This window comes from Hemitrygon akajei, chromosome 15 (assembly GCF_048418815.1).
Source record: "Hemitrygon akajei chromosome 15, sHemAka1.3, whole genome shotgun sequence".
Lineage (NCBI taxonomy): Eukaryota > Metazoa > Chordata > Chondrichthyes > Myliobatiformes > Dasyatidae > Hemitrygon > Hemitrygon akajei.
Window position 1 is genome coordinate 16160533 of NC_133138.1, and position 25409 is coordinate 16185941.

At 41.3% G+C, this 25409-nt stretch overlaps 1 protein-coding gene across 1 annotated transcript in view; it reads right to left on the reverse strand.

Moving 5' to 3' along the window:
- Positions 1–25409, reverse strand: part of LOC140739189 (PDZ and LIM domain protein 4-like) — a 107170-nt gene that overhangs the window by 32937 nt on the left and 48824 nt on the right. Inside the window, exon 3 of the mRNA XM_073067238.1 lies at positions 4913–4997. Coding sequence (XP_072923339.1) covers positions 4913–4997 — 85 coding nt within the window. The remainder of the gene's footprint in view (positions 1–4912; positions 4998–25409) is intronic.

A 25409-nucleotide genomic window follows, 5' to 3' on the forward strand; every position in this document is an offset into this window, starting at 1 on the left:
GTCCAGGCATATTCATTTTCAGCTCAGTTCTAGTTCAGTCTAGCACTGTGCTGTTCGTTATCTGCGGACGCCCCGATTGAAATCACACAAAACAAAAAAAAAAGCAATAGAAACCAGAAACACAACATAACGTGAACTAAAGGGACCAATCCATAACTGTGAAAATTAAACCTTGCCCAAATGCCAGGACTGCTGCACCATCAAGCGAGAGGGAGAGCGAGACCCTCACATGCAGCCTCCTTCCTCTGGCAGCAGCGAGCGAGACGATGATAGATGCCACTAAACACCTGCTGACACTCCACTCTCGCCTCAATGACTTCAGCCTTCTTCCATGCTGTGGACAGCGAGCAATGGAATTGAACATGGGCTAGCGTCCCGTCTCCAGGCTCCTTGGACTCAAGGCCGCATGCCACACTCTGAGACAGCAAAGCACCAGATTGCTCAATTGGACTGAAAACACTACCAAAGTGTAGATCACGGGTCCCAACAGTAGCAGAACAAATTTTGAAAGAAAAAGACAACATGAAAAGCAAAGTAGTGTGACCTATCTGGAGGATGACACCCTTGGTCGCGTTGTTCCCTGGCAACATCATCTTCCCTCATTGTGCCTTCAGAAATCTGATGGTGGGGAGGTTGGCGGTGGATTCAAGGAGGAGGAAGTGTTGGGCCTCCTCTGAGTAATAAGATGGATGTCCCCAGGGCTTGGTGGGATCTACCCCAGGTTATTGAAGGAGGTAAGAGAGAAGGTTGCTTGGTCCTTGATCAGTACCTTTGTGTCCTCTCCAGCCACAGGTGAAGTCACAGAGGACTGGTGAATGGCTAATATACCTTTATATAAGAAGGGAATAAGGGAAAATCCTGGGACCTATAGACTGGGGAGTCTCACATCAGCTGAAGGGAAATTGATGGAAAAAATTCTTAAGGATAGGATATATGAACATTTGCAAAACCATGGTCTAATTAGGGAGACCCATCATGGCTGTGTGTGGGGCAGGTCATGCCTTAACAACTTGGCAAATTAATGAGAGAGAGATTGATGAGGGTAGGGCAGTGGATGTTGTCTACATGGATTTTAGTATTGCGTTTGGCAAAATACCTCATGGGAGGGTAATCCAGAAGATTAAGATGTATAGGCTCCATGGCAAATTGGCTGATGGATTCAGAACTGGCTTGCACAAAGAAGACAAAAGGTAGTGGTTGAAGGGACTTTTACAAGCTGGAGGTCTGTAATTAGGGGAGTTCTGCCGCGATCTGTGCTGGGACCTCTGCTGTTTGTGATGTACTGTATATAAATGATCTGGATGAAAATGTAGACAGTGGGTTAGTAAATCTGTGGATGATACCAACATTGGTGAAGTTGTGGATGTTGTAGATGACTGACAAAGAATACAGCAAAGTATAGATGAATTGCAGATATAGGCAGAGAAATGGCAGGCAGAGCTCAACCCAGATAAATAACTGAGGTGTTGCACCTTAGCAGGGCAAATGGAAGGAGACAGTACACTGTTAAGGACAAGATCCTTAATGTTACCAAGCAGAGAAATCTTGGGATCCAACTTTATAGATAAAAATACACAAGATAGCTTATATACATAGACTGTTTATAGAGTGATGTAAGGCACAGGAATGTCTGTATATAAGGTGACTGACAGGAAGTGATAAAGTAGACCTCATGGGGTGGGAGGGTGGGTAAGTTGGTGGAGTGCTGTTCAGCCTTGCTCTTTGGGGAAATTAACCATTTGATGCTGGTGGTCCTGGTGTAGATGCTATATAGCCTCCTCCCAAATTATAGCAGGACAAAGCAGGGTGGATGGGCTACTTCATGATGGTATTGGGAAATAGATGAGAGATGGTTTAAACTAGTATGGGTGGGGAAATAAGGTTGGAAATTAAAGGCGGAGAATCACAAACCAAAACAGCAGGCAGCAAACTGAACCACCATAGAAAGAATAAATGGTGTTAATGCAACAGCTAGAAGTCTCTCTCAAGTTCATGTCACATTTTAAACAAAAATCAATGGATAAACAGCACAGATTACCGATATGATCTAGCTGCTATTATGGAAATTACCTAGCCCCTATAATGGAAACAGTTATAAATAGACCGAAGTTGGGAATTTAACATTTAAGGACATTTGACTTTTAGGAAAGGCAAGAACGAAAGGTAGTGGGACAGTTCTGTTTTAAGGAGCTTATATGGTGAAAGGCAACTCCTCCACTTAAGCAGAGGTTTTTTTTTTTAAAAGGAAAAAAGTGGGAAAGAGGGCTATGGTAAAAAGCCATGGAAGTGGAATATTTTAATATGTGATTGTAAAAGCAAAGATAGATTTATAATCAGTAAGAGAACCAAGGGTTAAAGGGACAGGGTTGGAAAATATGCCTGAGGAAAGCTGGATAATTCTAGTCTTATTATTTGGCAGAGCAGGCTCAAGGGATTAGATTAGCAAATGCAAGCTCATATTTCTTAAGATTTTATGGTCTTCAAGCAAATCTCTTTTTGAACTCCACAAGAACCCATTTTGGGAGTTGCATTGGGGGTCCTAACATTTTATGGCAGACCTTATCAAAACTGGTTTTAATAAATAAAAAAAAAACACACAGAAGTTCTCTGTAATGGGTATGGCAGAAGGAAAAATTAGGTTACAATGCCATGATAGTGAAAAATGCAAGGGAGCAGCAATGTGATAATTAAGAGGGAGCAAAATGGATTTAAATATATCTGAAATGGGAACAAAGCATTCCAACAGTTGACGATTTGGAGGAAAATAGAGGATGTGGTTGATCTGAAATTGTTAAAACTATATGGTGGTTTAAATTATTTGGTGGAAAGAAAATTACATTACTGAAACTGCACAGAAGTCTGAAAGGTCAGTAAGTGGGGCAATAGTAAAAATGACAACTAAGTTATCTCTTTCTTTGACTTCTTAGCTCTTCAGTCTTAAATGGGAAGTGCAAGCTTACTACTGTATTCCATCCAGTATATCAGCCTTTGTAAAATTGCAGCAACACTTCCTTTGGCACAAGGTTTCCCAACCTTTTTTTATGCCATGGACCAATACCATTAAGAGGTCCAAGAAACCCCAGGTTGGGAACCTCTGCTTGGGAGCTAATCCAGCCTCATCATTAAGCCTAATATCAAGGACCTCTGTTTTTGATGAACTTACACAAGTTGAATATTAAAGCCTACCTTTCTCACGGCTCAAAACAAATCCTGTTGATATCACTTCTTCACTGGAATGATCTTTCCTCCACTAAGTTTACTTCTGTTTTATTTCAATTTCATAAACAGCATTGCCTTGATAGATCCATCCTTTCAGCCTGTTGCTTTGTAGAAGAGATTACTTCATAGCTTCCTTTCACTGTGTCCAGTCAGCTCACATGTACCACTTTTATGTACCCTCTGCCACCATAACATTTTCATTTTATTTCTCATCATGAGTTACAGTCAAGAATCAAAGGCCAAGAAAGTATATCACAAGCATCATCTGACGGCTTTGCCGTGTAGTTGTGGTGAGTCTTGTGGCAGTCAGTGAATCTTTAATTACACATGGACCAACATTCAAGATTTAATTCACACTGTCCTTGCCACGCTCAACTCAAACCACTTAAATAGAACAAAATTACATGATACAAAACTGGTTACTCACTGATGTAGAACATCTCTACAGAACTTCAGCTTACAAACTTCTACATAGAATATAGAAATCTATAGCACATTACAGGCCCTTCAGCCCACAATGTTGTGCCAACCATGTAACCCACTCTAGAGACTACCTAGAATTTCCCTAGCACATAGCATTCTATTTTTCTAAGCTACTTGTACCTATCTAAGATGCTCTTAAAGTACTGTAATGCAAGGACATTGAGCAGACATTCTGGACGGAGGATGACGTTCAGCACAATCTAGCCCTTAGTCTTCAATAGAATAGAACTCTGAGTTGCTATCTGATATCAATTGTGTTAAACTAGTTCTACAATTGTTATGGAACAGCAGAAGGCCATTCGACCCATGAGCCGGTGCCAGCTTTTTGCAGATCACATTCACTCACTTACGATTTGTGCAGAGTCTTGCAAATTATTTGCCCTTAAAATCCTATCTAAATTTGCTTTTAAAACCCCTCTGTTCCCACTGATAAGGCAATATGTTAAAATTATTCAACTTGCAGAAAAGGGCAAATTTCCAAGTTTACACCCATTATGAACCAACCATGGATAAAGGAAGTCTCTTCTAAATATGAAAGTGGTGGATCAAAAACAAACATACGAATGGCAATGCAGTTTCAATGCATAATGTGATTTTTGAAGATTATAAACACTCTGCATTTCTTTACCCCACATAGAGTACTAGAGGTAACTTTTTTTGGTGGAGGGGGTGATGTATGCTATTTGCAACCTCTTCTTCAATGAAAGGGGAGTTATTTCATAATGTTAAGGAACTCAACATTCTTCCACATTTTGGTGGGCTTAGGAAGTTTATTGTAGCAAAAATAAATATAACTAATGCAAAAATATCTGGAGATAATCAGTTAATAGTTCCCTCATTTTCAGAGAGGCAGTCAGAAACAGGAGGCTATAAATCCAATTTGGAATAAAAAAACAAATCACTTCAGAAATTATTAAAAATTATTGCTTCTTGTTTTAGGATTAAATTGTGAAAATTCTCGCTGTGCTTTTCCTCCCCCTTTCCAAAAGGAAATTTCCGAGGATAGTTAAGTGACCTTGAGACGAGAATTATTTTATTATTGCAAATATGCATTCTGTGGTAATGCCAAAGTAATCCAGTGTGGTAGCACCCTCAAACAGTTCCCAGACTTTGCTTCAAACTGCTTTCTATCATACAACTAAGTTCAAAGTAACTTGACAGGAGGAATACCACTGAAATAGTTGTGAACATACATTATTTTAATGCCTACCTGTGGAGGTGCTTGGAAATTGCTTTTGAAAGATTGAGCGTTTACGTCCTCAAAACCATTTGGGGACCAGGGTTTGTTTTCATGCCTGGAATAAAGCAGCAATCAATCTTGAGTGATACTCTGGCTAAGGAATGTTGCTACAAATAAAGCAAATGCTCAAAATGAATTATACATAAAGTGGGTGTCAACTGTTCCAGAATTATCTGCATTTCTTAAAACTGGGTTAAGATAATAACACATTGCATGACACTTACAGTCAACCATAGTATTTTTAAGTGAAATAAGGTTCATTTACAGTGAATATGGAATACTTTTCTCCTTGTCCCTCACCACTAATTAGATACTTGTTTAAAGAAACAAAGATGACCAAGTAGGAAAACATTCAACTACACAACTGTGTTGTTACCATAGAACCCAAGAAATATTAGATCAGCAACACAGGTCATAAAGGAATTTATGTTCTATACTTTTCCCAGTGCAATCATTATCTGCTGCAGAGTCCTGTTCACATACATGCTAAATATATCCAATCACATCTCAAAAGTGTAACACTGTATTTTTCTTCCTCCATTCCCACCCTTCCACCCCTGTCCATCATCCCTAACCTCCAAGAAATTTTTCTCCTAGCTCTTTGAAGGACATGATGATTGCTCTTTGAACTGAAGACTTGTGTTTAGTGTTGCGTCCCAGAGATTGGTACTGGGCCATTGGTATTTGACATCTACAGTCAATGATTACGATGAGAACATACAAGGAACGGTTTGCAAATTTACCAATGACACTCAAATAGGGGGGGGGGGGTCTTATGCAATAAAGACGGCCATCAGGAATTACTGGAAATCTGGAATCAGCTGGGGAAGTGGACCCAATGGAGTTCAATTCAAACAAGTGTAAAGACACCTGAAGGTAGCACTTCCATAGTAATTGGTAGGATCCTGGGAGAAATGTAGAACAGAGGGACATGGAGTACAAACACATGGTTCCCTGAAAGTGACCGGCAGACGGTATGCCGATCGTGTTCAGCAAGTTAGCCTTCTGTCAGGATATTGCACTTGTACAAGACATTAAAGCCACATTTGATATAGTGTTCAATATTGGTCCCTCTGCTTTCAGAGTGATGTCATTAAGCTGGAAGGAGGGCAAGAGGAGATTTACAAAGATATTGCCAGAGTTTAAGTTACGGAAAGGTTGAACAAGCTCTTTTCACTGGGGCATCGGAGAATGAAGGGTGATCTAATAGAGATTTGCCAAATTGGTTTTTTTTGATAAATAAATATTATATATGAAATCAAGAACTAAAGGACATGGGCTACGGAAGATCCAGAAGCTGGAAAACAAGGGAGAAAAATATGGAAGAATCATTGCTGGAAATAAGAAATAAAAATAATATCTAATATACTGGTAAGTCTCACAAAGTGCCAGGGCTACCAATTCTTTGTTTAATTTTACAGTGTCTGTTGAACACTAAAAATTGAATTATATGGATAAGAAACAGGACAAGATCTCTTCAGGAGTTTTTTAAAAAAAAGATTAGATTGCTTATCTAAAAACACTTTTAAAAACATCTTGAGTTATATACACTTACCATCAGAAAAAGTTACCCGAGATGCTAGAGTTTTTAAATAAAACTGTAAGGTCACAAAAGATTTTTTATATATTATACAGAGATAAAACTAGGATTGGTCTCAATCCATTGCTTTCAAATGACCATATGCTGATAGATTTGAAAAGGATTTAACATTTCAAGTGTGACCCTTTTTGATGTAGAAGTAATGAAGCCAGTACGAGGCTCAAATTCTTTTCTAGTTGTGTAAAAGGTGGGTGTTAGAGTGGTAGGAAATACAAAGGTATAGGGTAGTACAGCATTGAAACAGGCCTTTCAATCCAACTCATCCATAATGACGAAGATGCCCACCTAAACAAAGAACATCATTCAAAAAGCAAACACTCTACTGTAGCTCATCGCTCTACAGCAGTGAAGTTAAAGTTGGAGACAAACATGGCATCTGTCATCAAATATCTGCTTGTTAACTGGTTAGCACATGAGATCACAATACAAACCGCCCATCCCACCACTGGTTGTGTTCCAAACAGATGCCTGTACAATACAAAACATTCAATCCAGTGAATCTGCCATTTCCTGATGTTAGCTGTGTCCTTTCCAGTTTTCAGCAAAGTGAAAGACATATAGCTACGGAAAAATGTGAAATTTCCACTCCAAGTTTCTTTTTACAATAAGGCTATTACTTTTCACTTTCCACCAACATGGAAAATCAGTTTAAATATTCATAGGATATAGCACTCTCCTGCCAGAATACAAGCACAATAGGAATTTGTAAAGTTGTTTATTACCTTCAAGATTTCTATTCATTTAAGATTCATAACTAAATTATGTAACACCCACCAAGGTTCCAAAATACACCAAGCAGGCTCAGCTCCATAGTTAAATTCATAAAAATACCAATATTTCTATTAAACTACAGGGTAACAAAGAAAATCAGAGGTAAAATGAATCAAATAACTAAGGGAAAGTTATATTGTTATTTCAAAGTTACTACAATGTCAGGATTATAAAATACAATGGAAGAAGTTTCAGTGTTTGGTTTATTGTTACGTATTGAACACAAACCATTGATACATTATACTCCACAAGCATGCACTGGTTCATATGAGGTAGTCAATATCTATTAATGCCGGACTAATAATGGACCATAAGATGTACAAGCAGAATTAGGCCATTTGGCCCACCGAGTCAGCTATTTCATCATGGCTGATCTATTTTCCTCTCAGCCCCAATCTCCTGCCTTCACCCTGCATCCTTTCATGTCCAGACCAACCAGGAAACTATGAACTTCTGCCTTAAATATACATAATGATCATAGCTGCCCATGGTAAGGAATTCCACAGATTCATCACCCTCTGGCTAAAGGAATTCCTCCTCATCTCCATTCTAAAAGGATGCCCCTCTATTCTGAGGCTGTGTCCCCTGGTCTCCCACCATAGGAAACATCCTCTCCACATCCACTCCATCAAGCCTTTTCACCATTCAACAGGTTTCAATGAGGTCACTCCTCATTCTTCCGAATTCCAGTGAGTACAAGGCCAGAGCCATCAAATGTTTTTCATACAAAATGTTCAATCCTAGAATCATTTTGTGAACCTCCTTTGAACCCTCTCCAGTTTCAGCACATCCTTTCTTAGACAAGGGGGCCAAAACTGGTCATAATACTCCAAAGTGAGGTGTCCCAAGTGCTTTATGATGTCTGAACATTACATCCCTGCTTTTATATTCTTGTCCTCTTGAAATTAAGGTTAATACCATAAATTAGGAACAATTTAACAAAACTGCATTCCACAAAGTTCCCTCATATCAATGACGCAGAGCAAAGACATGGAATCAGTTACATGGGGCCAAGGTAGAAGCGTTCACGTCGCGGCCATGTTTCAACCAATTCTACCACCACCACGTGCAGCAAGTTGTGTACTCAACATTTCTGTACCATTGATTTGATCATGCCTGAAGACAGAGGTTGTCCATGTCAGAAACACGGGTCTTTTTCAAGACCGGCATTGACTGTTATATCTGCTAACATTGAAGGATTCTCTGCAGCTAAACGAAACATCCTCGCTACATTATGCAATGAGTTGCAGTGTGATGTCCTCTGCCTGCAGGAGACACACAGAGGAAACGAAAACAACCACCCAAAAATACCAGGAATGTTCCTGGTTATTGAAAGACCTCATCGACAATATGGCAGTACTGTATTTGTTAGAGCTGGTTCAGTCATAGAAGCCACTTCTAAAACAGAGGAGGACAATATCGAAATTCTGAGCAAAGTAGTAGTGACTTCCGTGTATAAGTCACCGGGCACAGTTTTCAGCTTCTCTAGCCCTGTATACAACCTGCACAGTAAACCACAGATCATCATTGGAGACTTTAATAGCGACAGTACCCAATGGGGGTACAAGGAGTCTAACAATGATGGAGAAGCAGTCAAAGAATGAATGGACACTAACCAGCTTAGTCTCATCCACAATCCTAAATTGCCAGCCTCCTTCCACAGTGCCCGCTGGAAGTGCAGTTATAACCCAGATCTTACCATTGTCAGCAACAACATCGCTGGCCTCTGCAAGAAGCTTGTCACAGACCCAATACCGTCACAGACACAGCAATGTCCTATTGGTATTCAGATAAATGCAGCAGTGTTACCAACCGTCGTAGCATTCAAAAGGCACTTCAACAACAAGAAGGCCGATTGGGATGGGTTCACAAGAACACTTGACCATAAGGTTAAACGTATTAAACCACTATCCAAGCACTGCAACCTATTTGCAAAAGCTGTCCAGAAAACAGCCAAAAGGAAGATCCCCCAAGGTTGTAGAGCACACTACATCTGTGTCACCAAAGAGAATGCTGAACTCTACAGGGAGTATGTCTCAATGTTTGCATCTGACCCCTTCTCAGAGGAAACAATAACTGCTGGTGAGAAGGTGATGTTAAGTATCTCTCAAGAGCATCAAAACACCAGGAACACCTTGATAGAGACAACAGATCTTACAAAAAAAAAAACAGCAAGAAGGCACGGTCTCTCACACGCAAACTTGCAGGCAATCCCAAGAAAGTTGCCCAACATCCCAATGTGTCTGCTAACCAAGTTGCACACGAGCTGCTCCTAAATGGAAAAAACCAACCAGAAACCACCAAGAGCACAACTAGGTAGGAAGAAGTACAGTGATGACCCTGGATTCACTGGACCATTCACCATGGAAGAGCTGGAAATTGGTATATCTAGTCTAAAACACAGGAAAGCAATTGACAACATAGCATCGGAGCAGATAAAGCATTTTGGACAGCAAGCAAAGAAATGGCTGCTACAATTGTTCAACAACTGTCTGGCAACACACAAGCCACCTAATATTTGGCAGAAGTCACATGTAATAGCACTATTAAAGCCTGGAAAAGACCCCTCAGATCCCAAGAGTTTTCGGCCAATCTCACTGCTTGGCCACATCAATAAGCTGTTTGAACGCCTGATACTCAATAGGATAGCACCAACTGCAGATGAGAAGATCATTCCAAAGCAAGCAGGTTTCCACCCCGACAAATCAGCAACAAGCCAACTGCTCAACCTCACACAATATATCGAAGATGGTTTTGAGCAAGGGATGGTAACAGGTGCTGTTTTTGTACACTTGTCAGCAGCTTACGATACAGTGAACCACAGACGCCTCCTCTGCAAGGTCCTAGAGATGACAAAAGAAACTCACTTAACAGAGCTGTTAGAAAGCATGCTTCAGAATCGCCAGTTCCATGTTGAACGAGGTGGGAAGCGCAGCAGGTGGAGTATTCAGAAGAATGGTCTTCCTCAGGGAAGTGTGCTTGCATCGCTGCAGTACAACATCTACACGAATGACCAATCCATAGGTGATGTCACACGCCGCGTTATATATGCTGACGACTTACGCATCACTGCCCAAAGCACTGATTTTAACGCCGTGGAGGGACTGACACCCTACTATGAAGAAAACCACGTCCGCGCAGACCCATTAAAGATGCAAGTTTGTGCGTTCCACTTCGGGAACCGTGAAGCCAAACGACAGCTTAAAGTAACCTGGTGTGGAGCCACACTGACGCATTGCGAGCGCCCTATCTACTTAGGAGTCACCTTTGACAGATGCCTCACCTTTAAGAGCCGCATTAATAAGACAAAGGCAAAAGTGAGCGCAGTAAACAACATCCTGAATAAGCTCACTAACACAAAATGGGGAGCACGCTCGAAAACATTGCAAACCAGCGCACTTGCTCTTTGCTATTCCACTGCCGAATACGCCTGCCCTGCGTGGGAAAGATCTACTCGTGCTAAGAAGATGGATGCCGTTCTGAATGCAAGCTGCCGACTTATCACAGGTTGTTTAAAACCAACAAACACCAACAGCCTATATATCCTGTCAGGTATTGCTCCTCCTGATATAAGAAGAACGATAGCCAGCAAGAAAGAACAACTCTGTGAAACATCTGATGAGAGGCACCCTCTACATTATATATGTCAAACTCAAGGCCCGCGGGCCAAATCCGGCCCGCGGTGGAATTATCTTTGGCCCGCGAGATAATATCTAATTACTATTAAAGCTGGCCCCAGTAATCGAAGCGCCTATGGCGTATGATATGGCTAATGCTGAGTTTATTCAGGTACCAGGTTTTCAGGGTTTTTAGTGTTTATTCGGCAGTCTTCTTCATAAGAAACGGAATTTGTAAAGTGAAACACTTTGTAGTTATAGCAGAGACTAAGACACATGAGAGCAGTCTGAAAAAACGGAGGGAACGAAAGCTGCGTTCGCACGCGTCCGACTGATCCGGCCCGCATGAAGCTGTATTTTGCTCAATCCGGCCCGTGACCTAAAATGAGTTTGACACCCCTGCTCTACATGGTCATGCACCCACATCCAGCCGCCTAAAGTCAAGGACGAGCTTCATGAACAGTGTTGTTCCATCACAATCAACCCCACCTGAAGCCCGCATTGCCTTGTGTAAAAACCGGCTCACCAGTTTCAAACAACCTCCAGTGATAGAAATTCCACCGGATGAAAGCCATCCCCCAGGAGCTAATTGCAACTGGGCAACCTGGAAGTGCCTTATCAGACTTTGGACCAGTGTAGGTCATTCAAAGGTGTCACTAAGCAAATGGGGATATACAACCAGCCCGACAACTCATGAATGTGCAACTGAGCCACAAACTACGCTACATCTCCTGCAATGCCCATCTCCAGAGGAACCCTGTACTGTTGTAGATCTTGCCGAATTCAACGAGGCAGAAAAATGTGTCCAGTTCTGGCTGGGCCATGTACAGACTGTCTGTGGACACGATAAGAAGTTACATGGTTAATAAGTGTCAATAAATAGGTCAAAGGTCAATAATGTAAAAAAAACCCCAAAAAACAATGCCAGGACTTCATTTATGTAATGCACAGTACAACCCAGAGTATGATAAACTTATGTATAGTTTGAAAAAAACTAGCCTAGATTCCTTTGAATTTCTTGCTGAGTTTAACACAAAGTGTCATAATCTCATCTTAAAATGACAATAATTTAAAATAAATCTGCTGCTTCCAACCTCAACCCCACCCCTCAGCGTACAGACTGAAATCCCAATGGACTGTTTACTGTACAAGGAGAGTTTAGATACATTTCATTAACAAAAAAAAATGAAGTACTTTGTACTTAATGAATGGAGAATATTTGAGAAAGGTGGGTGTGATAGATAAGGGATCGATATCATTGCAGCTTTTGTGACCATCAAAAGAATTGTTCTTTTCAAATGGTACAAGGTGTACTGAGCAAATCTGGAGGGAGGGGGGCGAGAAAAAAAAAATCAATGGAATCACCAGTCCTCCCAAAGGATCCCACCACCGAGCACATCTTTCCCTTGCCACCACCATTGTTTGCTTTCCACAGGGATCACACCCTACACAACTCCCTTGTTCATTTGTCCTTCCCCACTGATCTCCCTCCTGGCACTTGTCCTTGCAAGTGGAACAAGTACTACACCTGCACCCTACACCTCCTCCCTTACTACCAATCAAGGCCCCAAACGGTCCTTTCAGGTGAGGTGACAATTCACCTGTGAGCATTGAGGTCACCTACTGTATCCGGTGCTCCCGGTGAGACCCAAAATAGATTGGGAGACCACTTTGCCGAGCACCCACCCGATAAAGCAGGATCTTCCAGTGGCCGCACATTTTAATTCCACTTCCCGTTCCAATATGTCAATCCATGGCTTCAATGAGGTCACACTCAGGTTGGAGGAACACCACCTCATATTCCTTCCAGGTAGCCTCCAACCTGATGGCATGAACACAGATTTCTCAAAATTCCAGTAATGCCTTCCCTTCACCATTCCCCATTCCCTTTTCCCTCTCTCACATCATTTCCTTGCCTGCCCATCTCTGGTGCTCCTCCCCTCCTTCCTTTCTTCCATGGCCTTCTGTCCTCTCCTATTAGATTCCCCCCTCTCCAGCTCTGAATCTTTCACCAATCAACTTCCCAACTCTTTACTTCACTCCTCCCTCTCCCAGTATCACCTTATGTTTCTTCCTCCTCTTCCCCCCCAACTTTTAACTCACCTCATTTTTTTTCCCCCTTCCAGTCCTGCTGAAGGCTCTTGCCCTGAAATGTCAGCTGTACTCTTTTCCATAGATGCTGCCTGGCCTGCTGAGTTGCTCCAGCATTTCGTGTGTATCGCTTGAATCAGCAGTTCTGTAGCCTTCTCCGTGCCCTCAAAGATGCAAATGGCTTTAGAACAACAGAGTCGACTGTACTTCCTTAGAAGGTTGGCGTCATTCAATGTTTGTAGTGAGATGCTGAAGATGTTCTATAGGTCAGTTGTGGAGAGCGCCCTCTTCTTTGTGGTGGCGTGTTGGGGAGGCAGCATTAAGAAGAGGGACGCCTCACGTCTTAATAAGCTGGTAAGGAAGGCGGGCTCTGTCGTGGGCAAAGTACTGGAGAGTTTAACATCGGTAGCAGAGCAAAGGGCGCTGAGTAAGCTACTGTCAATTATGGAAAACCCTGAACATCCTCTACATAGCACCATCCAGAGACAGAGAAGCAGTTTCAGCGACAGGTTGCTATCGATGCAATGCTCCTCAGACAGGATGAAGAGATCAATACTCCCCAATGCCATTCGGCTTTACAATTCAACCGCCAGGAGTAAGATATGTTAAAGTGCCGGGGTTAGGACTCAATGTATTTAAGTAAACTACTTAAGAACTTTTTAAAAGCTATTATTAATGCTTTTTTGAGAGGGTGATTTTAGATGCATATCATATTTTTACTGAGTTATGTATTGTATGTAATTAGTTTTGCTACAATAAGTGTATGGGACATTGGAAAAAATGTTGAATTTCCCCATGGGGATGAATAAAGTATCTATCTATCTATCTAACAATCAGTATTCAAATTCCAGCCTTTGTCCTGTTTGGCTTGATGCAAGTTTCCAAGAGACAACACTCAACTTTCTTCATCTTCTGCTTGCATTGCCATTCTGCACGCCAGAATACAATTTTCTCTTCAATATGTCTCTCATCTCCAAGTACAATGACTTGCGCTATGCATTTTTTCCAGGCGACTGCAAACTATAGTACCTTGTCTAAGAAGGCATGCTTTGTGCTAAGCAACTGGCTGGAGTGCTCACTGATATTGCTGACCTCTCCCTTCCACAGTCTGAGGTACCCACCTACTTCAAGCATGCTTCAATTATACTGGTACCCAAGAAAATCGTGATATACTGCCTTAATGAATATTGTGCAACAGCACAGATGTCCTTGGTGATGAAGTGCTTTGATAGGTTGGTGATTAAACACTTCAAGTCCTACCTAAGCAGCGATTTGGATCGATTCAATTTACCTAACGTCACAACAGGTCAACAGCAGATGCTACTTCATTTGCTCTTTACTCTAGATCCCCACCACTCAGGTCATCCTGTCTTCTTACTGCTGCCATCAGGTAGCAAGTTGGAGAGCCTCAGGACTTGCACCACCAGCTTCAAGAACTATTACTAACACTCAGCTATCAGGCTCCTGAATAAAAGGAAGTAACTACACTCACTTGCCCCATCAATGAAATCTTTCTTCAACCAATGATCTCACTCCAAGGACTCTATCTCATGTTCTCATTATTTATTGCTACTTATCTATATTTGCACAGTTTGTTATCTTCTGCACACCGGTGTATCTTTCATTGATCCTGTTATATTTACAAATACTATAGTTTTGCTGAGTATGTCCATAAGAAAATGAATCTCAGGATTGTACATAGTGACATATGCACTGTGATATTAAATTGACTATGAACTTTGAATGGTGGCCACTTTATTTAGGTACATCCAGTGCCTAATACAGTAAAGGGGCCACTCAGTGTATGTTTGTGGTCTTCTGCTGCAGCACATTTGCATTGTTTACCATTTTGTGCATTCAGAAATGCTCTTCTGCACACCACCATTGTAACACTAGACAATAGGTGCAGAAGTAGACCATTCGGCCCTTTGAGCCTGCACCGCCATTCTGAGATCATGGCTGATCATCTACTATCAATACCCAGTTCCTGCCTTGTCCCCATATCCCTTGATTCCCCTATCCATAAGATACCTATCTAGCTCCTTCTTGAAAGCATCCAGAGAATTGGCCTCCACTGCCTTCTGAGGCAGTGCATTCCACACCCCCACAACTCTCTGGGAGAAGAAGTTTTTCCTTAACCCTGTACTAAATGACCTACCCCTTATTCTTAAACCATGCCCTCTGGTACTGGACTCTCCCAGCATTTGGAACATATTTCCTGCCTCTATCTTGTCCAATCCCTTAATAATCTTATATGTTGCAATCAGATCTCCTCTCAATCTCCTTAATTCCAGCATGTACAAGCCCAGTCTCTCTAACCTCTTTGCGTAAGACAGTCCGGACATCCCAGAAATTAACCTTGTGAATCTACACTGCATTTCCTCTACAGCCAGGATGTCCTTCCTTAACCCTGGAGACCAAAACTGTACACAATACTCCAGGTATGGTCTCACCAGGGCCTTGTACAAATGCAAAAGGATTTCCTTGCTCTTGTACTAATTCCCTTTGTAATAAAGGCCAACATTCCATTAGCCTTCTTCACTGCCTGCTGCACTTGCTCATTCACCTTCAGTGACTGATGAACAAGGACTCCTAGATCTCTTTGTATTTCTCCCTTACCTAACTCTACACCATTCAGATAATAATCTGCCTTCCTGTTCTTACTCCCAAAGTGGATAACCTCACACTTATTCACATTAAACGTCATCTGCCAAGTATCTGCCCACTCACTCAGCCTATCCAAGTCACCCTGAATTCTCCTTACATCCTCATCACATGTCACACTGCCACCCAGCTTAGTATCATCAGCAAACTTGCTGATGTTATTCTCAATGCCTTCATCTAAATCGTTGATGTAAATCGTAAACAGCTGTGGTCCCAATACCGAGCCCTGTGGCACCCCACTAATTACCACCTGCCATTCCGAGAAACACCCATTCACCGCTACCCTTTGCTTTCTATCTGCCAACCAGTTTTCTATCCATGTCAGTAGCTTCCCCCCAATGCCATGAGCTCTGATTTTACCCACCAATCTCCTATGTGGGACCTTATCAAATGCCTTCTGAAAATCGAGGTACACTACATCCACTGGATCTCCCTTGTCTAACTTCCTGGTTACATCCTCGAAAAACTCCAATAGATTAGTCAAGCATGATTTGCCCTTGGTGAATCCATGCTGGCTCGGCCCAATCCTATCACTGCTATCTAGATATGCCACTATTTCATCTTTAATAATGGACTCTAGCATCTTCCCCACTACTAATGTTAGGCTGACAGGACGATAGTTCTCTGTTTTCTCCCTCCCTCCTTTCTCAAGAAGTGGGATAACATTAGCCATTCTCCAATCCTGAGGAACTGATCCTGAATCTAAGGAACATTGGAAAATGATTACCAATGCATCGGCAATTTCCAGAGCCACCTCCTTTAGTACCCTAGGATGCAGACCATCTGGACGTGGGGATTTGTCAGCCTTCAGTCCCATCAGTCTACTCATCACCGTTTCCTTCCTAATGTCAATCTGTTTCATTTCCTCTGTTACCCTATGTCCTTGGCCCATCCATACATCTGGGAGATTGCTTGTGTCTTCCCTAGTGAAGACAGATCTAAAGTACTTATTAAATTCTTCTGCCATTTCTCTGTTTCTCATAACAATTTCACCCAATTCATTCTTCAAGGGCCCAACATTGTTCTTAACTATCTTCTTTCTCTTCACATACCTAAAAAAGCTTTTTCTATCCTCCTTTATATTCTTGGCTAGCTTGCGTTCGTACCTCATTTTTTCTCCCCGTATTGCCTTTTTAGTTAAGTTCTGTTGTTCCTTAAAAATTTCCCAATCATCTGTCTTCCCACTCACCTTAGCTCTGTCATACTTTTTTTTTTAAAATGCTATGCAATCTCTGACTTCCTTTGTCAACCACTGTGGCCCCGCCCCCCCCCCTTTGAATCCGTCCTTCTCTGGGGGATGAACTAATTTTGCACCTTGTGCATTATTCCCAAGAATACCTGCCATTGCTGTTCCACTGTCTTTTCTGCTAGGATATCCATCCATTTAACTTTGGCTAGCTCCTCCCTCATGGCTCCATAGTCTCCTTTGTTCAACTGTAACACTGACACCTCCGATCTGCCCTTATCCTTCTCAAATCGCAGATAAAAACTTATCATATTATGGTCACTACCTCCTAATGGCTCCTTTACTTCAAGATCGCTTATCAAATCCTGTTCATTACACAACACTAAATCCAGAATAGCCTTGACCCTGGTCGGCTCTCGTACAAGCTGTTCCAAGAATGCATCCCGTAGGCACTCTACAAACTCCCTATCCTGGGGTCCAGCACCAACCCGATTCTCCCAGTTCACCTGCATGTTGAAATCCCCCATAACTACTGCGACATTACCTTTGCCACATGCCAATGTTAACTCCTTATTTAACTTGCACCCAATATCCATGGTTACATGGATATATGGTAACACATGGTTGCTCAAGTTACTGTCTTCTTCCTGGAGGCTTGAACTAGCCTGGCCATTCCCCTCTGACTTCCCTCATTAAAAGTGCATTTTCATCCACAGAACTTCCATTCACTGGATGTTTCTTTTGTTTTTCAAACCACCCGCTCTAAACTCTGAGATGGTCGTGCATGAAAATCCCAGATCATCAATAGTTTGAGATACTGAAACCACCATCTGACACCAACAATCATTCCATGGTCAAAGTCACTTAGATCACATTTCTTCCCCATTCTGATGTCTGGTCTTGACACCCGAACCTCGACCATAGCTGGATGTTTTTGTACATTGAGTTTCTGCCAGACAATTGGTTGAGTAGATATTTATAGTAACAAATGGGTGTACAGTTGTACCTAATATAGTGGCCACTAAGGTACACCTGTATTTCCCTCCCTTGTACAGATTCTACTAAACACTATCAGTGTTTCACGGCATCTTCAAAAGGCTAGGAGAATTTGCAAAGTGACTCACCCTTGTTTTAAATGACTTTCAAAGAAATGTTCAATCTCTATTTACCCAGATAGGCTTGGTACTGTTTGAACAGTGTTCACATTTATTGCGTAAATATATGCTGAAGCCAAGGTAGAACTGGCTGTTCAAATAACCATGGTAGATCAACAGAAATATAAAAGTGGCAGAAGTTCAATTTTGCTTTAATACCGCTTTAAAGTGAGCGATAAACCAAAGTCACCTAAGCAGCAGTACAGAGGAGTTAATGTGATGGGAATTAAAGAGTTAATTTAAATTATCTGCATAATGGACACGGAGCAAGTTCAGGTTTTGGCATATTGGCATAGCTATAGAGCTGTTGTCTTACAGCTTCAGGTTCAATTCTGATATCTGGTGCTGTTCATGTTGAGTTTGCATACTCTATTTGTGACTACCCGTGGTTTCCTCCAGGGCTTCTAGATTCCTCCCACATCTGAATATGCAGGTTGATAGGATTGTTTGGCACAGGTGAGTACAGAAGTCTACTGAAGACAAGAATAGGAGAGGGTGGAAAAAAGTGCTTGCAAAGGAGTTGACGGAAAGTAGAGGAAAAGATGGCAAAAATGGTTTCTTTATAGTCAGCACTGACCTCAGTGTGCAAATGGGGTCATTCCTGTGCTCTATCTGCAATGGGTCTTTAACTGCCAACGAAGAAATGGGCATGAGAAGTTCTTATATGGTCAAAGTAAATTTATTATCAAAGTACACGTCACCATATACAACCCAAGACTGGGTTTCTTCTGGGCATACTCAGAAAATCCAAGAAACATCATAGAATCAATGAAAGATGACAAGCAAGAGGACAGACAGCAAATGTACAAGACGACAACAGATTGTGCAATATGACAGAAAAAAAAATTAAGTGATAACTATTGAAAACATGAAATGAAGCATCCTTAAAAGTGAGTTCGTTAGTTGTGGGAACAGTTCAGTGATGGGGTGAGTGAAGCTATACCCGCTGGTTCAAGAGCCAGATAGTTGAAGGCTAATACAGCTTTCCCCCACTATCTGAAGGTAGAGCGTTCCTATGAAATGGTTCGTAAGCCGGAATGTCGTAAAAAGAATAAGCAATTACCATTTATTAATATGGGAAAAATTTGAGAGTGTTCCCAGACCCAAAAAACAACCTACAATATCATGCCAAATAACACATAAAACCTAACAGTAACATACAGTACAAGCAGGAATAATATAATACACAGCCTATATGAAGTAGAAATACTATTCTGCAATCATTGCAGCACAGTCTAGCGTAGCGAAAATCTCACTACGTAGCGTATAATCTCACAACGTAGTGCTACTAGTGTAGCAGAAGCACTCTCTCCAGTGACCTTTAAGGTATGAAGCTGCCAAATCATACCAAAATAACAGATAAAAATACACAGCCTATATAAAGTAGAAATAATGTATATACAGTGTACCGGTAGTTTCTTACCAGAATCGGAAAGACAGCGAGCACACTGATGATGGTGTGTTAGGCTGAGTCGTCGGAGGTTGGGGTGCTCGGCAATTTTTTCCAATAAATTGCAGTTTTGTCACAGTTAAACACTTGCTGATAAGAATAACCACCTTCTGTAATTATTTTCTTCAGTTCTGCTGCAAACTTTTTGGCAGCTTCAGTATCAGCTGAAGCACTCTCTCCAGTAAATGTTAAACCATGAAGCTATCAAAAAGATCCCAGCAGACTAAGAGATCACTTTGCTACGAGCAGAACCAATAGTAACATCGGCAGCATTCAAGATTCTTTCTCTCTGCGTGTAAATAGTGCGAATGGTGGACGCAGGTAAGTTCTGTGCGCTGACAAGATCCTTACTTCGTTGACCATGATCGAAACGCTTATTTACGTCCAGTTTTAAGCTGAGCGTTACACCCTTACCAGCGCTCTTAGGCTTTACCGATACCTTAGGACACATCTTGTTAACGGATGCACAAAATAAATCGAGATAGAGCACTGATGCTCGTGGACACGTGTTTAAGCAATGGCAGCTTGATACTGAATGCAGTTCCGGGGAGGAGCTTGGCTGCTCAGGGTGCGTGCTGCCTTTTTTTCCGTAAAAGTGAAAACTCTTTGGGTTAGTGAAAATGGGTAACTAATGCAGGTCTTTCATAAGAGCGAGGTGTCGTAAAGCGAATGTTCGGAAAACGGGGGCCACGTGTAACTGTTCCTGAACCTTGTTGTGTGTGTCCTGACGCTCCTGTTCTTTCTACCTGCAGGCAGCAGCTAGAAGAGATGGCCAAGGTGGTGGATGCTGATTCCTGCAACAGCACTCCATGTCCATGTGCTCAATGGCAAGGAGGGCTTAACCAATGATGGACCGGACTGTATCCACTACTTTTCCATTTAAGGGCTTCCATACCAGTTCCCCAATTACTACCTAATGACAGAATATGGGTTAATTTACAACTATAAATGACAAACACCAGGAAGAACAGGAATTTAAACCTCCAGAAGGTATATTTTGGAGAAGGAACAGAGACAAGAAAAGTGGCTGTTCATCCAAAACAGCAATATAATTTCAATTACAAAACCATAAAATACAAGTTTCTTTCAGTTGTCCATCTTGCCTCAAGGGACATCACAGTAGTGTAGCAGTTTGCACAAGATTACAGCTCAGGGCTTCAGAATTCAGAGTTCAAGTCCAGCATCCTCTGTAAACAAGTTTGTACATTCCTACAACCTTGTACATTCCTTCCCATCTGTGCATGGGTTTCCTCTGGCTGTTCCGGTTTCTTTCCACAGTCCAAAGGCAGATTGGTTAGTAGGTTAATTGTTTATTGCAAATTCGTCTGTGATTAGGCTGGGGTCAAAAATCATTGTTGCTGGACAATATGGCTCAAAGGGCTGGAAGGATCTGTTCCACACCATCTCTAAAGCTGATAGGCACATCTTTATCCATAGTTGATACAATCTTAGTCATTTTACCAGAAAAACAATTCTCCCACCAAAAATGTTACTAAACATTGAGGAGAAAGATGTAACCATTCATATAAAAACTGTCAGAGGGAAAGTAATGGGTATGAGATGAAAGGTTACACCAAAGTTAGTGATGGAATGGGATGGGATTGATCTAGCAATCAATATAGAAATGGGCAAAAAAATTTCATAAGGCAATGTGAAATATTCTCCATAGAAAGCACAGGATCTGAGTTATAGTATTCATTTCAAGATGAACATTATAGGCCTGTTTAGGGTTCTAACTTGACAATTGAGCTAGACCACATTGAAGTGGCCCACACCATTGACCTATCAAAAGTTTAGCGTCACTCAAATTACAGCCATTCTGAACCTCGTACATCTTTAGCACACCTCAGCCTCCTGATCAAGAGGATCTACTATTTTAGTTCCATTATCAAAGACATCTTTAAGAGGCAGCACCTCAAGATGGCAGCATCGATTTTTAAGGACTCTCACCATCTGTGGTATGCTCTCTACTCATTACTATTTTCAGGGTGGTGTTACAGAAGACTGCAAACCCACTTATTTAGAAACTTCTTCTCCCCCTCCATCAGATTTCTGAACCGTCCATGAACACTTTTTTTTTGTATTTTGTAACTTGCAGTTTTTGTGAATTTGTATTGCACTGCTGCTGCAACAAAATCAATCTCTCTTCATGTAAGACATTGACAATAAAAGTGATTCTGTTGTGACTTGCTCATCCATCTATAGTTTCTACCTTGTACTGCCTCAATGCACTGTGTAATGAATTAATCCGTAAAAGCAGTAAGCAAGACAAGCTTTCACCCACCTCTGTACATCTAACAGTAAAACACCAATTTCAATCCCATATTTTGTATTGTCTGGAGTAAAGGGAAAACAAAAGTGGACTGAGATGCCCAGAAGGCAATCTGTCAATTGGCTGTGTTTTTTTTTGAGGATTTCAACGATTTTCCAAGATTTTCAGTCACAACTCATAATTGAAATCTGTGGAAGCCCTTAGACAAAGAAGATGGCTCATTGGAGTTCTTTACAGATTAGGTGGAGGATCTGGAGTTACAGTACTGTGCGAAAGTTTCAGGCATGTGTAATGCCCTGGTTCATATTTTTACTGTTATGTACAGTTGCAAGAATAAGATTATGACCCTAAACAGTTAACTGGTTTTCTGCATTAATTACTCAAACTGTGGTCTGATCTTCATCCGAGTCACAAAAGTAGACAAGCACAATCTGTCTAAACTAATAACACACAAATAAATGTACATTTCATGTTGTTATTGAACACACTGTTTAATCATTCACAGTCCAGGCTGGGAAAAGTATGTGAATTCTTGTGTTTAATAGTGGTAGAACATCCAATGAGTGGTAGAACCTTTAGCAGCAATAGCCTCCACCAATTGTTTCCTGCAGCTGCTGATCAGACTTGCAGAATGGTGAGGAAGTATTTTAGACCATTCCTCCATACAAAGTTGTTTCAGTTCATCAACATGTCTGGGATACCTTGAATGAAGAGCCCTCTTCACGTCATGCCACAGCATCTCAATTGGGCTAAGGTCTGGACTCTGACTTAAACCATTCCAAAGTACAAGGTTTCTTTTTTAAACCATTCTGCTGTTGATTTACTCTTTTGTGTTTTGGACCATTGTCTTGTTACATCATCCAACTTCTATTAAGCTTCAGGTGACAGACGGCTACCCTGATTCTCTCCTGTAGGTGTGTCGATACAATTTGTTCACTCAGTACATTGCAAGCTGTCCAAGCCCTGAGGCAGAAAAAGCAGCTCCAAGCCAAGCTCCTCCTTCCACCATGCTTAACAATTGGGATGAGGTTTTGGTGTTGGTGTGCAATACCCTGTTTCCTTCAAACGTAGCAATGTGCATTTCTACCAAAAAGTTCAACTTTTGTCTCACCTGTCCACAGAACATTGTCCCAGAAGCATTGTGGAACATTCAGGTGGCCTTTTGCAAACTTGTGATGCGCAGCAACTTTTTTTTTGGGAGAGCAGTAGTTTCCTCAGTGGTGTCCTTCCAAGAACACCATTCTTCTTCACTACTTTCTTATAGTGGACGCATGAACAGAGACTTCAGCAAGTTCTAGAGATCTCAGCTGGTCTTTTGCTGTTACCCTTGGGTTCTTTTTCACCTCCTTCAACAGTGCACATTGTGCTCTTGCTGTGATCGCCCACTTCTAGGGAGAGTAACAACGGTACCGATGTTCCTCCATTTGGAGACAATTTTTCTTGATGTGGACTGATGAATGCCCAGGTCTTTAAAAAAATGCTTTTGTTGCTTTTTCCAGCTTCATGCACTTCTAAAATTCTTCTTTTAAAGTCCTCTGAAAGTTGTTTAGATTGAGGCATAGTACACGCAAACCAATCTTCCTTGAGAAGAGCAGGTCCTGTCAGTAACCTGACTATGTGTTTGTTTTGTTATAGGGTAGGGCACCTCAACAACGCATACCTCCAATCCCATCTCATTGATTGGAACACTCAACTCCAAATAGCTTTTGTAGAAGGCATTACCTGAAAGGTTTCACATACTCTTTGAACCTAGACCGATTGTTTAAATGGTGTACTCAGTATTGACGAGTATAGTTGCTAGTGTGTTATTAGTTTAGCCACATTGTGTTTGTTCATTATTGAGAGAATAATTATTATATTACAGAATGACTCTGGTGCTTCCTGCTTCTTCCCCTCTCCCTTATCCTTTTCCAAACCATGATTCCCCTCTTTGTCCACTTTCCACTCAGTCCACAATTGAGACTCATATCAAAATCAGGTTTATCACTCACATCACAAATTTTTTTTGTGCAACAGTACAGTGCAATACATAAAAGTAGTACGATACTGTGCAAAAGTCATACATGTGCATAAGACTTTCGCACAGTACTATTTCTTTATAAACCTAAATATTTTCATCCAAATAAAGCTTTAAATGAGCCAAATCCTTTGTCATTTTCTCCTGCTGTGCAGAATTCTGTGTTGTATAAATTCACAGAAAGTACATAGTAAATACTTTCAAACCAGAAATTTCTTAAGCACATATATCACTTCAAACTACTAATTCATTTGTTTTAACAGACTATAGGATTTTAAGTTAACTTTAAAAGCAATGAAAATCAGCTGGGCTGAGCTCGCAACAACAGGTGCATTTTGAAAATGCTTGGATTGATCTCTCCCAGCAGTGCTCCAACATGCAATGCACAGGGAGTTATGTCACTACATGCGTGCACTGTGGGAAACAGATGTGCAATCAGAAGCTTTCAGTTCAGTTTCCAGAGTAAAAGAATAGGGTAAAATGTTTTTTTTTTTCATTATATTGTTTACAGAAGGTATTCAAGCTTAGATTTTTCTCCTTACCAACTCCACTTCCCCCAAACAACGAAGCAAAATCTGACTGAGTAATTCTCTGTTGTCCTATTTTCAGTCCAGAAGTTCAACTACACAACCCTTGGTGCCAAGAATACTTCAGCATGATTTCCATATAATGTTCTTGGAGCAGTGCAGGGAAATTTAATCCCAATGGGCTTGGAAGTACCAGTCTTCACACACAGTACTGGATGGAACTTCAGTAAATAAAATCTCTTATTTATCTTTGGTGTTGTGATGCATTAGGTCCGTTAACTATCTGCCAAACTTGCAGGAAATTTCAAACTATTTAGTCCTCCACACAAAAAAAACACTTCCTGTACAGGGGATTTTAGGTCATACATTAGGCAAGGGCATTTTTCCTACAATGTGGTATATGCATATCCCAATTTGTGGAGTGCATAGGTTAAAAAAAAGATCAGACTTACGCAGGATGGACAGAAACCCTTTGATACAATGCATCTTCAAAAGTCATCAAATAACCATGTACACAAATTTCATTTAACCCTCTGGCATTCCCACCAACTCCTCGACAAATTATCCTGTCACCACCTACACTAAAGGGAACTTACGGCAGCTAATTAATGCACCAACCTGTATGTCTTTGGCAATGGTTGAAACATAGCATCCAGGGAAAACCCACAGGGTCAGGGGGAGAGCATGCAAACTAAACTCTGACTTTAGATCAGCTCACGCAAAGTTCTGGTGGAACTGTGCTAGCCAGGCTGCATCTAGATAGATAGATAGATAGATAGATACTTTATTCATCCCCATGGGGAAATTCAACTTTTTTTCCAATGTTCAGAGTTATCCATAATTGACCGTAGCCTACTCAGCGCCCTTCGCTCAGCTACCAATGTTAAACTCTTCAGTACTTTGCCCACGACAGAGCCCGCCTTCCTTACCAGCTTATTAAGACGTGAGGCGTCCCTCTTCTTAATGCTTCCTCCCCAACACGCCACCACAAAGAAGAGGGCACTCTCCACAACTGACCTATAGAACATCTTCAGCATCTCACTACAAACATTGAATCTATGTTTGGGCATCACAGATTATGCAAACATCTATGGAGAGGAATAAACAGTCAACATTTC